Source organism: Aricia agestis, chromosome 11 (assembly GCF_905147365.1).
Source record: "Aricia agestis chromosome 11, ilAriAges1.1, whole genome shotgun sequence".
NCBI classification, from domain to species: domain Eukaryota; kingdom Metazoa; phylum Arthropoda; class Insecta; order Lepidoptera; family Lycaenidae; genus Aricia; species Aricia agestis.
Genome location: NC_056416.1, coordinates 13801493 through 13820140, shown reverse-complemented (window position 1 = coordinate 13820140; position 18648 = coordinate 13801493). Strand labels below are relative to the sequence as shown.

The 18648-nt window shown below is 37.4% G+C and overlaps 1 protein-coding gene across 12 annotated transcripts in view; it reads right to left on the bottom strand.

Annotated features, from left to right (window-relative positions):
- The window catches only part of LOC121732070 (rho GTPase-activating protein 21), a 393449-nt gene that overhangs the window by 88262 nt on the left and 286539 nt on the right, over positions 1–18648 (bottom strand). For 10 of the 12 annotated variants that reach the window (XM_042121847.1, XM_042121843.1, XM_042121842.1 and 7 more), the window contains 10 exons: positions 17961–18494; positions 17236–17450; positions 16793–16894; positions 16380–16460; positions 15612–15776; positions 14752–14805; positions 14279–14384; positions 13274–13363; positions 11668–11776; positions 10584–10667 (listed from right to left, as the gene is read on the bottom strand). In XM_042121847.1, the coding sequence (XP_041977781.1) occupies positions 10584–10667; positions 11668–11776; positions 13274–13363; positions 14279–14384; positions 14752–14805; positions 15612–15776; positions 16380–16460; positions 16793–16894; positions 17236–17450; positions 17961–18494 (1540 nt within the window). The remainder of the gene's footprint in view (positions 1–10583; positions 10668–11667; positions 11777–13273; positions 13364–14278; positions 14385–14751; positions 14806–15611; positions 15777–16379; positions 16461–16792; positions 16895–17235; positions 17451–17960; positions 18495–18648) is intronic. The other 2 variants (XM_042121849.1, XM_042121851.1) reach the window with 2 other exon arrangements.

Here is an 18648-nt window from a genome sequence, read left to right as displayed (position 1 = left end):
CGAAAACCCTTTGATATGATCTCAGGGATGCCCGAGGTACAAACTAAATCTGTCTTGGGACCCGCAACGAAATTAATCAGAAGAAATTTAGGAGGAGTAGGAGATATCTAATTTCCCACCCCAAGCAAAGCGGGAGCTTCAAAGGTAGCAAGGAAATTAAGGACAAACTTGAGACTTTGATGAAAATAAATAGAATGCCAAACTATAGCGGATTAAAGACAAAATGAACAGGGTGCCAAACTGTCGGCATTATACAGAACCACGTTGTATAAGGGCGTGACCATTTAAGGGTTCCGCAGTGCGATGGCGCAACACGTGAAAACAGTAGAAAGCGCACACGATCCGTACATAAATTTAAAACAGTTCGTTATGTTGATTTAATGTCTAGATTGGCCTAGGCCGGTCTAAACTTAGCATAAGGCCTTCTTTTGTTCTGGCAAGTAATTAATTTAGTAAAAATAATATTTATTTTAACGACTCTACGTAAAAGTCGCGCCATTCTAAATTCCAAGGATTTTTATCTATATTTAGAAGGCTTTATTTGGCGTCACGATCCTTTCAATTACAAACTTTACATTATTAATTACTTTTTGAGCACGGTCTAGCGAAATTCAATTAATTAAGGAATTATTATAACTATATTATTTTTATTATAATTTATAGTACTTGAATTAATATTATTATTTATTTAGGTGTACTTTACTAAAGCAAATTAATAGGTAATTGTACGTTCTGCAGATAACATTTACACACATATAGACACATACATAATGTGAAATAATATTATAGTATCAAAGCACCGAGTACATGAAACAATAATGAATGAAGACATCCAATAAATCGTGAATTCAAGTATCAAGGCGAGTCGGGCGGAGGTCGCACTCGGCCCACACCCCGCTTTGAGCAAAACTTACTGGGTGGGATTTTAACAGATTTTTCACAAAATTTAAATTAAAATTAATAATTCATCTCTGTCTATGGTTGACATACTGTTAACATTATATTGAAGTGCCTTGAAGTTTGAACCTAGTATAGGACTGCCGTCTACCAGAATCTGATGGCAAAAAGTGAGAAAATAAATTGACTCTAGCAATACCGGGGTAATTGGTATAAAACATTTGATCCTTTTTTAGGGTTCCGTACCCAAAGGGTGAAATCGGGACCCTATTCATGAGAATTCGATGTCTGTCTGTCCGTCTGTCTGTCTCCAGGCTGTATCTCAAGAACCGCTATAGCTAGAGTTCTGAAATTTTCACAGATTGTGTACATATTTGTTGCCGCTATAACAAGAAATACTAAAAACAAAATAAAATTAATATTTAAAAGGGGGTTCCCTATTTATAAGGGGTTCCATACAACAAACGTGATTTTTTTGGCCTTTTTTGCTCGATATCAATAATGGCAACAGGTAGGCACTTGATATTTTCACACAAGCCTTAATTGTATATCTACTTCAATATTTAAGAATAATATTAAAATAAAACAAAAAATTAAGGGGGGCTCCCATACAAAAACACAAATTTTCGCCTATTTTTCCTCTATAACGGTACTGAACCCTTCGTCCGCGAATCCGACTCGCACTTGGCCGATTATTTCCTTGTAGCGGCTTATTCTGTGTGTGAAACATGCAAATATAAAAAATTATCCAATGATCAAGGATATTTTTTTAAAATCTGCCATCAAAATTTGCCATCAGATTCTGGTTAGTAGACCTATAAGTAAGCAAAAATATTTATGTCTGTGAAAACTCTTGTAAAATAAAGAAAAAGAAATCCGAGTTTTGTTGCTGTTTTATTTTGACAGAGTTAACATTCTTATTTTGGCTTAAGAATCGGCCAATATTTTTCCGAAATAAAAATTATCGTTATCCAATGTTCTGCTCTGGTTAAAACCGTAATATTCATAACGTATGTCGATAGCAATACATATATTTATGAGAACGGAGAAATATATTACGAAAATGTCTGCATCATATTATTTGAGTGGTGGCCAAAAATTTCTAATAAATAAAAGGAAACATGAACAATTTTTTATGAACGAGATACGAGCGTATAGAGTTTGACATTGAAATTCATGGGATCCAAATGTAATGGATATTCAATATATTTAGGGTTGCCAATCGTGAAAATGACGGAATATAATTTTATCTGGGGGCACGGCAGTGCCCCCGCCAAGTCGAGCAAAAAAGCGGCACGGCCGTACCATCCTTTTCTCGAACCAATTTAGGCTCTTTTTGACCCCCTATAACTTCATTGTGGATAAACCAACAAGCCTGAATTTTCAGCTGCTAAGCAAGCATTGTATAAACACAGTATATTTAAAATTTCATTCAATTTGCATCAGTAGTTTAAGAACTGTAACTTGTTAAAGTTTCTTAATTTTCTCACTGACTGACTGACTGACTGACTGACAGACCGATCACCAAAAGTCTAAGGCACTTCTTGCAGACATAGAACCTTCAAATTTAGAATATAATTAGTGTTTAGTGACTAAATCAAGGAAAAATTCAAATATTTCAAAATTTATGTCTAGTTTTCTAGATACACTAACTTCGTAAATAACTTTGTAATCCCATTTCATAATGACTGTCCAGCTTTCTTCTTCTTTCTCTAACTTCGTGAATAACCTTGTAATCCCATATTATATTACATGTATAAGATTACAAAGTTACATTAATTGCAATTTATGAATCATTGTACCGGTACCATCGATATTTCCGTACGTATATATTCGAAGGAGTAATAGTTGTAGATAGGTATCTATATTATATATGAAGCACTAGCTTTTGCCCGCGGCTTCGCTCGCGTGGAATTAAAAAATCGCGTAAAATACGAATATTCTTGTAAACCTCCTTTGGAAACCTGACGTTTTTCCAAGACCAAAAGTAGCCTATGTTACTCTTCATCCTTTCAACTAAGTCTACGTCAAAAATCAAGTCGATTGGTTGCTTCGCTAGGTCGTGAAGGAAGGATAATCAAACAAACACACTTTCGCATTTATAATAATATTAGTATGGATATTGGATAGTCATGAAAGGCAAGTAGTAAGTATAGTAATACTGTATACATAATTATTATATTATTATTAAATTGTTAGTTTTATTTGTTTCTTATAAAAATGGTTATTGATAATTTGTAGCTGTAGTAAAAGGTACCAAAAAGGAGAAAAGTAGGACTCTACAAAATGAAGTGAGATCCCATCAAAAACATCCTGTAAAAAAACCAAGTCTCGCAACTCAGTTTTTATACCGTAAAAATTCATGAGAGCCATGCAATACCAAGTCGGTTAATTTATTCAGTCTCTACCTAGGGGACCTTCCGTCTCAAGTTATTACGTAAGTTATTATCATATCAATATTAAAAATCTTTTACGTTTTAAATAAATAGATCGACTTGGACATCGCATGATTAGATTGTTTAGTATAACACTATACAGTATCACACAGCACTACGGGCCTGTATCTAATAATATAATTATAATGTATAAATTGTAAGATACATTGTGTTTTCATGCGATGTCCAAGTCGATCTATTTATTGAAAACGTAAAAGATTTTTAATATTGATATGTTAATAACTTACGTAATAACTTGAGACGGAAGGTCCCCTAGGTAGAGACTGAATAAATTAACCGACTTGGTATTGCATGGATCTCATAAATTTTTACGGTATAAAAACTGAGTTGCGAGACTTGGTTTTTTTACAGGATGTTTTTGATGGGATTTGATTTTCATAAAATTATACAACATAAGGCGTGTAGAGTCATTCTCTAACATTGATAATATGGATTCTGTCATCGTAGTTTATTGGCTTAAATTGTTTGAATCTCAATTAATAATAATTAATATTGACCATAAGAAAACAGATCCATATTCCATTGTTAAAACTGAACATTGAGATCTTGGATTTCAAACTGTAGCGCAGAACTGTGATAAGAATAGAATAGAATAGAACATTAGTATTTATAATTATACCTAATGGAACCTTTTTAAGAATCACCTATTAAATGGCATAATAATTTGGTTGAATTTCAATTTTGAATATATTTTGACAACCCTGGAGATTAGTTACAAGCTAATGCTTCAGAGCTACCTGTAATAAACAACTCGTTCGGCGGGACGGTCGACGGAAACTTACTGAAACTGTTTTTGATATTTAATATCATTATAAATAGTGTTTATTGTAATATCCGTGTAACAGACTTCTTGCACCTTTTTAATAACAAATAAAAACCTAGAATTGATGCGTATAATCCATACGTACTTAGTTCATATAATATCTGCCATTTTTGACAATCTTGTGCGTAAGCGATTGTGATCATCGAAAAGTAAATTGAATGAAAAACCAACATTTTTATACATTTGACATTAATTTATTAAGTTACGATTACTTTGTTAAATATTATTATATTTCTGCACACACCTAGCTCACTCTTCTGATGTCAGATCAAAAATGTGTGACATAATATTATGTACAGTATGAGTTCAACTGTGTAGTGACTGTTTGTATGCATAGTACCTACTTCGATCTATTTTTCATATAACTCCTAGACTAATAAGGTCAATAACCGCCGCAGTTACCTTATTTTTTTTAATGAAATAAGGGGCAAACGAGCAAACGGGTCACCTGATGGAAAGTAACTTCCGTCGCCTATGGGCACACGCAGCATCAGAAGAGCTGCAGGTGCGTTGCCGGCCGTTTAAGAGGGAATAGGGTAATAGAGGAGGGTAGGGATGGGAAGGGAAGGGAATAAGGGAGGGTAGGGAAGGGAATAGGGTACGGGATTGGGCCTCCGGTAAACTCACTCACTCGGCAAAACACAGCGCAAGCGCTGTTTCACAACGGTTTTCTGTACGTGGTATTTCTCGGGCGAGCCAGCCCATTCGTGCCGAAGCATGGCGCATGGCTCTTCCACGTCGAATTTCCACGTCATTTTGACTAAGTATAGTTTTTTCTTGTTGGTGACGTTCGCGTTAGACGTTACGCCATAATTCTTAATTAATTTGTTTATAATATTTTTGTATTACTTAGGATTCAAAGTATTTCACCTTCATCTTTCGAATATTTTGCACAAGGCGAGAAGTAGGCGGATACGCCAGATAGCAATTAGTGCCTACGTAACTCAATAGCTTAGCTTAAGAACATTTAGGGCCTGTTTCACCACTTTCTGATAAGTGCCGAATAGGCTATCCACCACTTAACATGATAGATGAAGTATGGAGAATCTGTCAAAAAAGTTGTGAATAGGCTATTCGGTACTTTATCAGAAAGTGGTGAAACAATCTCTTAATGTGTCTACGTGGCTAGTCCTCTACAGCCTCCAAATTATGATATGCACTTTGATTAACCAGAACTTAATACATGATTGATAATATCAAGGTCAAAATTTTGACGTTTAAACTTTTTAAAACAGTATTTAAAAAGTTTATTGTTTTACATTAAAAAAAAAATTAAAACCTATTATGATTTTTTGTACATAATTATTTTGGAAATTCAAACTCAATCAGAAACTATTACAACTAGGGTCAAAAGATTCAAATCACGAGACGAGTCACAAACATACGAAGCTTTGAAACTTGTTTCATGTTTTGGAAGCAAAAAAAATGTAGTAAAAGAACGTTTGTGTACTAAAGCTTATTATAAAATCAATGATTTCATCGACGACAACACACCTTGGGAATAGGGTGGTTCTTATAGGCTACTAGAATATTTTTCATAATTCCTATTGTAAATAGCTCTTAGTGATAATATTGTTATATAACACAGTCAAATTAACTAGACGCATGGTGATGACGTCATTACGAAGCTTGCATATACATTCCAGTGGTGCGTCAGGTTAATGTGACCGTGTTGTACTGTATATGTTTTAAATTGTAATTTTCCATCTTTTTAGTAAAAGATGGCCCCGTGCGAGTTTCTTACGCCGGTTCTTCTCGCCGGGTTAGTTCCCGAACCGGTGGTAGGCACCATAGTATCGACGTTCGGTAAAGTTTTTGTAAAAAAATTACTCCGAATAAAAATATTTTTGATTTTGATTTTGATTTTGATTACTCAAAATAATATCTACATAAACGCTTACAGTACTAACCGTCCAACTTCTTCGCGATTCGCACTACTAAGCCTAAACATTAAACGCCCTTACACTTCTGACAACTCCTAAATCTATGGAATGTCTTCCGCGAAAGCGGAGATAGTGACACTGCATTATAATCTCTATTTCAAAATACTTAAGGTCGATTAGGATGCTATTTGTACTAATGAAATAGTGTATGCTTCAACGAATTTATTTTATTGGTAGCCTTTGATCGTACTTGTAATAAAGTTATGAGACTTCTGTCCGTATTAATTGCGAGTTATTTTGTGTCCCGTCCTATCTAATGCTCACAACGATCTGAGCTAGCTGCTAAACACATAATACTTAAACTAAATTGAACAGTAAGTAGTGGGATTAAGACAGCTTTTAGCTTACATCATCTGCTTCAATATTTCGATTATTTCCTGCAGATCGCTACGTGTAGCCGCTGCTTAAAGCATAATATTAGGTTTCATGTGTATTACATTTTAGGTACCACCGTTCATTACTAGAACCTGAGGTCGCGTCGATATATCTGGAGCCCGTTAGAAAATATAGCCTATGTCGACCTGTAATGTGTATTGTAAATATAGCCCGAGTCAACCTGTAATATGTATTGTAGCTTGATTTAACCTGTAATATTGTATTGCAAGTAGCCTAACTAACCTGTAATGTATTTTGTAAATCGGTACTAGCTTTGTATCCAATAGTATATAACTGTAATTTAACTCACTTCAGAGGTTGTAGGTCCCGATAGCTTGCATCATTTAGGGCCTGTTTCACCACTTCCTGATTAAATCTAGATAGGCTATCCATCACTTAACTTGACAGATAGAGTATGGAGGATCTGTCAAAAAAGTTGTGGATAGCCTATCCGGCACTTTATCAGGAAGTGGTGAAACAGGCTCTTAGTAATGCATAATATTTGGAAACTAGAGCCATAACTAGTAAGAAGGTCGTGACAACATTACGTAAACAAAGTATTGGATTCAAATTAAAAAAAAACAAACAAATTATAGTAATATCAAGATTAATGGATAATAAAGTCAGTTACGCTTATTATGAGATATCAATAGCAATATTTTATAGATTTTGAAATAGGATGGTGTCATTATACGAAGGAAAACAGCAATATCACGTATGTGCTGTTTGCTCGTAATTAAGACGAATAAGAAGGCCACTAGATCGGATGTTGGTACTAAATTAATTGTGTACGAAATAAAATTGCTAGAGCTGCTACTTGTCCTACCCTAAAAGATACAATATCTAGTATAGTAAACAATGGATAAGTTTGGGTATAGATTAGCCATGTCGAGGCCAAAGTACGACCCAACTTTCTTACTAAAACTACCCAACTTTCGAGGTAATTTTAGGGTAGTTTCAGTTAGTCATTTTGACACGGTTTAACATGATGCGAATTACACGCGCACAGACCTTTTCTTTTATTAATAAAGATAAAAATCTTTCAGTCCTAACTCCCTCCCAAAATTACAAAGGACAGTCACAACCAAAAGTGTTATATTGTTTTTCATTTGTTCTGCCAAAAGTGTTAATGTTTTCTTTTCACATCCGTTCTGTCAGAAGAGTAAAGTTTTTTTCGCGTCCGTTACGCCAAAAGTGTTGATTCCACGTCCGTTAGTTCCCCAGATGGCCATGGCCCAGGTGTTCGGAGCCGCAGGAAGCGTTAGATTCGGCCGATAACGTCCACTATGGAATTATAATTGCCGAAACTATTGCACGCGTCGATGAACTCTCGAGGAATATGAGTATGACTTATAAAATTGCTCCTAGAATTCTCAAACACTTAATAGTACAAATTATCACCCCTCCTCCCCCTCCTATTTAACCCTTAGGTATATAAAGTATGTACTCAGATGTTTCTGTCTGTCAAGGGCGGATCCAGCTTTGGCGCCAGGAGGGGGTCACATAGTCGTAGTCAAGACACAAGAACTTATAATTTAAATTCTTGTGTCTGTAAATAAAACAAAGTATTCGGTATATTAAATTAATTAAATATTGAAATAAACTAGGTAAGTACTTAAATAAAATTTATAAAAAATATATAAAATCAGTATGTTTAACAATTTTACTTAGTGGTTCACCTAGGACCTGGACCTCCCCTGGATCCGCCCTTGCTGTCTGTCTGAACTGTCTGTTTAGGAAAATATAAAAAAAAATTGGCGAAATTGACGTATATAAGTATATCTAATAAATCTATGATCGTTTCAGATTCAGATTAACTTAATATAGGTACCTAAGTAGCAAACCTGTGATGATGTTCTACTTCAAAGTTCAAGGTAGTTTATTTATATTAATGAAATTCCTTAACTTGATAAAATTAAGTGGTAAGTCACGGCTGACTGCGCCCTAAGACACACAATTCTAACGGTCGCTTTATTTATCATAAAGCACAGACGGTATGAATTAGACAGTCGAAGTAATTAGAAGGTAATTTGTATTCAAGTAATATTATACATAAATAATACATTCATATTGCCCACTCCGTGTCGCTGGCCGTCGCCCTTTAATGACACAAGGCATTTAGAATAATAATCAAAAATACAATATACTTCTAAATACATTTGGAACAAATCTTCTCAGAATGTCTATGTGTTGACTAGAATCGGTGCGGGGAAGTAACCCGGCGAGAAGCATCGGCGTAAGAAACTCATTCCCGCACAATGTATATGACATGAATATCTATAGTATTTTGTAAGGCTTAAAAAAAAGAAACGCCCTAAATGAAAAAATAACAAATAACTATAATTTACCGTAATTAAAAAGAAAGCCAAAACAGGAAAATTTCAAAACAATAGCATAAAATTCCACGCATTACCATGAAAACATCATAGATATAATTCTCTGAAATGTTATGACGGAGCCACATCAAAGAAGGTTAAAAAGTTCCGCAATAACATCATCTAATTAGTAAAAAAACATTAATTACTAGTCGGTATACTACGCAGTGTACGGCGGAAACGGACAAACAATATAATTAACTGTAAGTATATTGACTGTTTACCTCTGAAAGGTGCGCCGCAATCTTTATGTAGGCAAGGGAAGATTGAAATTACGCAACGTTTTCAAAATATTAAATAAATATTGTTCTACTCGTAAATTCTTAGAAAAACGAAACTTTCCAACAGTAAAACACGAAAGAAACAGTCGCACTAAAACCAGGGAGCAAACAACCTACTGGATTTTGACATACAAAGCTGAAATCATTAAAATAACTAGAGATCGCCCAATGGTCGAAATTCGACCTTAGTTTCAACGACATTAGGACTAAAAATATTGACTTCATCATATTTTTTTCAACTCTTGTCTCTGGGACTCAGCCGATCTCAGACTGGCTGTGTAAGCATTGCCTAATAGTATCTAAGATTCATTAAAAAAAAACTATAATCCATTTTTAATTTGTCACCTTGTTGTCAACTGACTTCAACCATAAATAAAAGAGTATAATTCGTATGTATAGGCTTGTCACTCAAAAATCTGTCATTATTCCTAGTGTGTGTGTTGTTGTGTGTGTAATGTTTTATTTGTTAAATTTTTTTATGATAAAAGCATAATTTCAAAATAATATTAGCTCGATGCACTCCTTCACCATATAAACTATAACTGTGCAAAATTTCATTCACCTACGTTTCCCCATTTTTCGTCAAAAGGGATACAAAGTTTTTGGCTCACGTATTAATATATCATTAAAATAATAGTGTAATATAATTTTTTTGGAAATATTAAGTACCGGGCAATACGGTAATCAAAATAACAATCCGTTTGTATCTTAGGGCGGATAACTCTAAAGCAAATTGTAGAGCAATACGGAGCAATATACCTAGTTATTTTATCACGTCTAGTTTACCATACTTTCTTTAGATTTGACTTTCGTACCCGTTTAAACGCATTATAACAAACTATAAAGATTTTGCATCGATTAATGACGATGCACTGCAGTCATCAACGTATAACATCCTAGCTTTAACTCTCCTAAATTATTGAATGGATTGTACTGCATGTAGGAGATCCTTTAGAGCTAGGAGTTGGATGCTAGGAGCTAGGATGAATGACATACGCACTACAGTCATGTAAAACATCCTTGCCCTAACTCTATAATAATACCCCGCACACCAGTTTCGGTGACGGTGGCCGGTTTCATTGAAAACAATTATATTCCTTTACTCTCATAACCCAGTGGGACGGAAGACCGACACTACTGGCGAGAGATCAGGCGCAGGACCGACTTTTTACATGCCCATCCGACGCATGGGTCATCTTACTTGTCAGACAATCAGGTGATCAGCCTGCATTGTCCTTACCAAACTTGGAAATAATATGTTTCCAACGCGGAAATTGAACCCACGACCTCCAAGTCAAGAGCCACGCTCTTAGCCACTGGAAACCCTAACTCTCCTAAATCGATGAACTGTATGTAGGAGATCCTTAAGAACTAGGAGTCGAATGTGCCACGAGTAGAAGCCCCTTAAGATCTAGGACTTTAATGTCACTAACCTGCGTGGGATGGTGCCTGTAGAGGTAGAGCTTGGTCCCGTGCAACACCGCCCACACCGCCTTCCACGACCGGTCGCTCGCGCGCTGCACATATTAAAGCATCATCAGTATTTATCATCATCGTATAGAAAATTTGCAAAGGATTTCATACAATGTTAAAACGTGATAAGAAGAATATATTCAAAGCTCGCGAAAATAAGAGCGAATAGAAGTTCATTTGTTATTAGCAAGTCGTAACAGAGACAAAACGTCCGGTTAAGCTATTGCGATTATGAAACTCAAACAACCTGCATTCGACAATAATTTCGACAGCGAAGTAAAAATCTGAATCGGACCATCCGTTTAGACACTGCAGCGCTACGGATAGACACACACACACAGACAAACAGACACGTCAAACTAATAATAATATTACGCCTCTGTTTTCGTCGGGGATTAATAACGATTTGACATAAAGCGCGATATGTGTTAGTGCTGGCTGTGCCTAATATATCCCATACATTGATGATATCTTGCGCTATCTAAACTATCCAATACTAGGGGCCTGTTTCACCACTTTCTGATAGAGTGGCGAATACGCTATTCACAACTTTTTTAGCAGATTCTCCATACTTTATGTGTTAAGTTAAGTGGTGGATAGCCTATTCAGCACTTATAGGAAGTGGTGAAACAGGCCCTAAGCCAAATACTTAGGACACTGACGTGGGAGAGCCATGCTTCGGCACGAATGGGCCGGCTCGACCGGAGAAATACCACGGTGTTACAGAAAACCGGCATGAAACAGCGCTTGCGCTGTGTTTCGCCGAGTGAGTGAGTTTACCGGAGGCCCAATCCCCTACCCTTTTCCCTTACCTACCCTCCCATATTTCCTTCCCTACCCTCCCCTATTCCCTTCCCTACCCTCCCCTATTACCCTATTCCCTCTTAAAAGGCCGGCAACGCACCTGCAGCTCTTCTGATGCTGCGAGTGTCCATGGGCGACGGAAGTTGCTTTCCATCAGGTGACCCGTTTGCTCGTTTGCCCCCTTATTTCATAAAAAACCCTATTAAAGTACACAGTGGTTTGATTGGTTGACTGCCTTACCTTCCCGTTGCTGACGACCATCTTGACCTGCACGTGTCCGCACACGTCGCCCTCCTCCGCGCACTCCGCGCACTCCGCGCTCTCCGACACCTCCTGACTCTTCTTGTCACTGTTACACAATTACACACGTATTAGACAATTGGCTCTTTTATCGGAGTACATTTTTATTTTTCTTATTGATCACAGACTCTTTCTTAGATGACAATAAATGGACCGAGTCCATTCAAACCACGCTTATCGTGTATAAACTAATAATAACTTAGGTATTGGTGATGGTAATACCAGTACCTACAATCTACAGATACTTATTTGACTTTGGAGCCTCCAAAGTTCATAATACCCCTCCCTCCAAATTGGAGGGTAGGTTTAAAAATTGTGCTACATATTTTGATATATTTTTTTATTAATTTATTTATGGTTGCTTTTTCTCCTATATGAATAAAAATACTACTCTCTACTATTCTATCAACAGATATAAAAAATACATCTATTAATTAATAATTACCTCGTAGTCTTACCTTCATGTGTCTTTTCATTAACATAATACTTAAATAGACAAAAAAAAAAAAAAAAAAAAAAGTGTCCATGGCGTGATGGACCACAATTAATTAAAATTCATAATATTATTTCAATTAGCCTTGGTGCGAAAAATCAAAATAATAAAATAAAAAAAAAGGATATGGACGAACGGTCCATAGACGGCTACAATTTTATAATAATAATAAAAAAAATAGACAACAAATAAACATGGAAAGATTATAGTTAGTCCTATATTAATTTACCTTTGTAACTAAAAATATAACAATATACAAAAATAATACAACGGAATATGACAAACAAAAAGACATGCTAACATTATGCATGCACGTGCAGGGACGTTCTGACCACGGCTCTTTGGGGTTGAGAAGTCGAACGAATTATATTCGATTACGATTAATCGATACACAAAATATCGTTGGAAAAATATCGATAACGAAAATCACAACATCTTCACATTTAGCGGCATGGATGACATGAATCTTTACAAAATGAGATGACTCTTCGGAGTTAAGTCTTAGGCGGGGGCTTCTTATCCTTACTGTCTACATATTGAACTAATCTAATAAGACAAAATAATCTTTTAAACGGCTACATTCTACAGCGATAAATATATTACACCAGTGAATAAAAGAACTAATAAAAGTATAAGTTAACCTAGTATATCTACAGATAATATTATAGTATTTTAAAAGCACTATAAAGTTTTACTAATGCTGAATACTGCAGCGAATATAATTATTATTGTCATAATATGAACTGTAACTACTGTGAACATAGCTCTAATTAAGGGTCTCGAAAAATGTAAGCTGTTATCTCTATTTACTTCTTGGAGCGCTTACAAACGAACTGCACTTGTCGACGGCACGCGTCGACGACAGTCAACAAATGTAAAAAAAATATATCAATGAAAAAAAATCCAGCGACTGCCGTCGACGCGTGCCGTCGACAAGTCCGTTCGTCTGATAAGATTTTCTTAGATTTACTAGAGTCGAGACATGGTTTATAGGTTAAGAAGCCCCGTTTGCACACAAAGCGTCATCGTAAGCGACGTCGTCATGCGACGTACCGCGGCGGGACGCTGGCGTGCGGGTCGAATATACGCAGCAGCGGCGTGATATCCTCCGTGAAACGCGGCGGACGCCACTTGCGGTACGCACTGTCACCCCAAAACACGCATGTATACAGGGACAACACTATGTAGGCGTGTGTACAAAACAGGGACAAAATGTATATTGTATGTGTATACAAAACAGGGACAAATCTATGTATATTGTATGTGTATCAAAAACAGGTAAAAAAAATATAGGTGTTTTACAAAACAGAGACAAAAGTATGTAGGTGTATGCGAGATAGGGACTACGTACTTATGTGTTTATAAAACAGGAACAAATCTATGGATAAGTGTGTCCAAAACAGGGACAAACATAACTTATGTGTTTAAAAAATTGGGATAAAACTATTGTTCTATAATGACAAGTATGTATGTATATCACACCCACCATCACAATAAAAATCACCACAAGGCAATTCTCGTAACTATTTTCAATAGAATTTCGATTCAATTAGCTTAGTATCATAATGAGAGAGCTTAAAAATGTTGAGATTTAACAGAAAATAGTTACATGAATTCCCCGAACATATTTGAAGATTGTGTAAATGTGTATACAGGATAAGGAAAAACTTTCACCAGGTAAACACAGTGTCGTTAGCAATAGTCTATTCTACGACATCATAATTCATAGAGCTATTTATAACATAGACACTACTAGAGTGTTAAACTAGCATCGCACTAGAGGGCGCTACTGAAATAAAACACTTATTTATATCTGCTTTAAAATTATGCCTTATCTATAATGCTACACATTTTGTGAAAAATCACTCTTAAGACAAATTTTTGTAATCTTTGGGTAAATACTTTGTTGGGTATATTGATAGTTGGGTATATTGATATTAAAACTATTCGCGCCTTTGTTTTCCAAAAAAAGAATATTCCCACTATCAAAATTAGCAGATATAAATATTGTCCGTAAATTGAACGAGTAATTAAATTGAGTGAGTGAACGAATGATACCTTCTGAGTGAGTGATCGACTTCGGGCTCGACATCGCTGTCCAAGTGAAGTCGGTCGCCCCACGTCGCTTTCAGGTACGAGACTCGTCTCATAGCCCGCTCCTCCTCTGTGAAATTAAAAAATATATTGTAGATATAACAAAGGAAAGAATCTCCAACGCTTTAATTTCAACAAGAATACTAAACTTACTTATCGGGCCCTTCAATCTAAATGTCAAATAAACTGTTCAATAAAATTTAGGCGTGATATTGACAATACAATTGATCGTCTAGGGGCCTGCTCACACTATACTAGTTTATTGCTAGTTGTTTGTCAAATTATCAAGCCCTCTGTTTCATATTTTAATTATAATTACGAAAAGAAAGAGAAACAGCTACATTAGTCAATAGACAGACTGCTCCATTACCCATGGGTCATGATGCGTTCTTTTTTCATCGATTTAAGAGCAACAAAAGAGTATATAAAATACGCACCTCCCATTTGAGCATCTTTTTTCTGTCGCCTTGTAACCAGGTCCTCGGCAAAACCTGTAGAAATAGACACCTATTAGTATCAGAGTATAGGAAGAGATAGTAGTTTTAGTAGACGGTTAGTATTAGGCGTTAGTAGCACACCTAGAAGCACACATCGCATGCCGTTAATATGGCTAGCAGTAGTGTTAGGTCCACGGAGCTCCCTCCCTATATTGAAGTCTCATAATGCAAACATAAGATATGTTATGACAAAGCAAACAAGATTATGAGTCATATAATATTATAGCAACACAAACAAGTATAGATAAATATGAAACTGTAGTTGATTGGTCCCATTGAAGACAGTTTTAAAAAAGAGGAGAGGAATTATTCATGAGAGTGGATAAAGAAGTAAGCATTAAAAGAAGGGTTAAATCGTTGGAGTAACCTGACATTTCGACATGACACTCATGCCACAGATACTCATGATTAGTAAAGAGGAAGACATAATATAACAGATGCTAAAGCTACATAGTAAGTTTTCAATTTGACTTCATTACTACAGGCGTACAGGAGACGACATGCGCCATATGCTTGTAGCAGTGTAATCGTTTACTATGTAACTATTACTCTGCATTGTATGTCGGAGGTTACACGTTCAGTTTCTCATCAATCTGGTAAAGATTGCGGGAAACTGAACGTCTAACCAGGATTGATGGACTGATATTTTTTTTTTAATATGTAATTTTTAGCCATCAATCTGGCGTCAATCTCAGATTGATGGACTGAACTGATGCCAGATTGATCGTGTAATCTACGACTAGGTTTTCTCATGCCACGACAGAGACAACACCGAGGGAGGGAGCCGGATATATTTGGACCTGAGTCGGCGGGCGTGGTAGGCGTGAGGTCGGGTGTGCTCGCGCCGGACGGGGTCGGGGCCAGGCTGAGCTGCGTGGGCCGAGCGGGCGCCTCCAGCGTCACGTGATCCATTGCCTCCATCTGTTCTCTGTTCAGCCCCATTCGTCTCTTCGCGTGACTGCCATCTTGGAGCGGAATAGTCCCATTAACGTCCTCGTCCACGTCAAATAGTTTCACCCCTTTTTATGGCAAAGGCTAAGAGATATATCACCAAGTACGCAAGGCGACCAAAGTAAACCGCCTCACTCGTTATGACTCGTGATATAATATAAAGTGCACTAGCTTGCGTAGATAAATTGGGTGATAAGCACGACATAATAACGTAATAGTTTCTAGTACACTTGTAGTGCGAAGTGTAATATACCCCTATAAGCAAACAAGTAGAAATTCAGCCATCAACCTACCATTACTTGCATCTATGGAAACGAGACAGCACATTTTTAGTGTGCGAGTGAAAGAAACAAGTGGAGGTAGATCAATAGCAGAATTTCCACGTGTTCAGTGACCGGGTTTAAACGACATTATAATGTGCATTTTGCCACGCTAAGCGAAGCCACCGCACCGTGCTTAAGCTTAGTGAGTAGCGGCTGCTGTGTAAAATATTGAGTTTCTTGCAGTCTTGAATTTCAACGCCATCTAGTGGCATTTTTTGCTTTAAGTTTCAGCTTGCGAGTGAATTGTACGTAGAGAAAGTATCAAAACTATGTAAACTAAGTAACGAGTTTTACCTGTGGCATGATGTCTTCTAACGGGCAATCCTTCGCTACCGGTACTGTTGGACCTTGTTCGCATTTGAACCTTTTCAATCTCTAAAAAGGTGAAGGTTTATTAATTTTTGTCTTAGCATAATAATCATAAACCAAATTTCGTTTGTTTTGAAAAAATGATTTTTAAGAAAATTTGCCATATTTAATCGCAAAGTTCTACAGCTAAGTATTTGGTTCCATAAGTATATATTATGGCTTGTTAAAAAATGTTATAATCGGCACAGCGGCGCGGCGTTGGCAATCGGAGTAGGGGTGTTAGGTTTTTTCGTTACGGAATTTCTCGACTCGGTCGCGGCACTCAAAGCCCGCAATAAAAGCTATGCAATAGCTTAATAAATAAATAATGTTGTTTTAGTTACGAAAGTATATCTCACCGGGCACATATCCTTCAGGCGGGGGGCAGTGCAGGTGTTTACTGCCGGTGATCACGAGCTGGTTGCCGGACAAACTCTGACTCCCTGACTCCTGCTCAAGGTCTGGAAATATACAATCATAGTCTTAGAGTACGATAAAAAGACGTGTGGATGATGAAATATTATACAACAAAATTTCACTTTAGTTCGGAATTGATATAAAAATCATGGCTTCTGAAATTTTTGAGTAGATTCTGATTAAAACATTTTTAAGAAGGCGGTACTTAATATATAATTAAAACTATCATCACTACGACTTTATCTGTTTCCTGTTTCTTAGTTACTCCAGCCTCAGTCTTGTAGATATATTAGAGTTAATTAGTATATAAGAACAAATATTGGTAAATAATCGGGGCTAGTTATCTTTGCTAAGATGAATACAATAAGAGTTCAATAAAACGCACCATGTCGCGATTGCAGCTGCACATCGAGCGAGCGCGCGTCACGACGCACGGCGCGCTCGAACTCGCGGCGACGCAGCGCGACGCTCGGCTCGAGGCGCGCGGCGCTTAGGCGGGCGAGCTCGCTGCGCGCCGCGTCCGTGCGCCGCTCGCCAACGCCGCGCGCCTCCGCTAACTGTCGCGTACGCGCCGTCACTAGCTGCAGTTCGCCGGGGTATCTGGAATTATTAATTTTAATATTAATAACCTTTCATTTTAAAAATTGACCAAGTGCAGTGCGGTTCTTGACTTACAGCCTGGAGACACACAGACAGACGGACAGACAGACATAGTCTTCGTCTTAGTAACAGGGTCCCGTTTTTACCCTTTATATACGGAACCCTAAAAACGATAATACATGTGATTAATATGAACGTAAAACCATTCGTACTTAGCCTCATCAAACCATCCATACTAATACTATTACTGAACATGCGAAAGAGTGTCTGTCTATCTGTTGCCTCTTCACGCTTAAACGGCTGTACCGATTTAAATGAAATTTGATGGAGATACATTAAGAGATGAGAAAGGACATAGGACAGTTTTTGCTGCGGAAAATCATTTTGAAGAGTTCCAACGCGATACAATGATTTTGACGCAGCGAAGTTGCGAGCTTCATCTAGTTAGCAATAAAAAGGTCATTTTAATAGTTGTGCCCTTAAAATAAGCAAAGAAGACATGAAACTCACCTATTATCCTGATTATTTGCACCATTTTCATCTCTATACTCGTTCGCCGTTCCGTTGCTTATAGTTCCCACGTTTGTGCTCTGTATGGGCGTGGTTTCCTGGATCTTGGAGAGCGTCGCGACGAACTGACTCTTGTCCTGCTTTTTACTCTTATCAGTATTTCCATTGACTTCGCCGTACGCGCTGTACGTTCCGCTGTCGACGCTGGTGGCACATTCGTCCTTCTTCTCTTGCGTCTGGGTGGGGGGCGGGGATGAGGGTGGCGGGGGCCACGCCGGCTTTTGTAGTTTCTGAGGCCGGGCGTAGAATTCCTTCTGTTTGATTGGCTGAGGGGCGTCGGGGGTCAGCCACCCGGTGGGTTGGGAGGGGCGTCGCAGGAACGCCTCTTTTTGCTCCAGACTCTTCCGTATCCGGGAGAGGATGATCGAGTCGTCGAGCTCGCGGCCGGTCAGCGTGGAGTTGGAGTCGAACGAGCCGAGACTGTCTTTACTCTCCGCGGCCGATGACGGGAGGGAGGTATCTGATTCTCTCCTTCTGGAAATAGAAAATAAAGAAAATTAACTTATGTTTGTACCGTACATGTTATCGGTGTCAGGTTACACATTGAAAGGCAAAGCAGTTTTCTAATCCTTTAATTTAGTCTATCATAATAGAAAAGCCAGTTTTTACCAGTAGATGGAATTGGTGA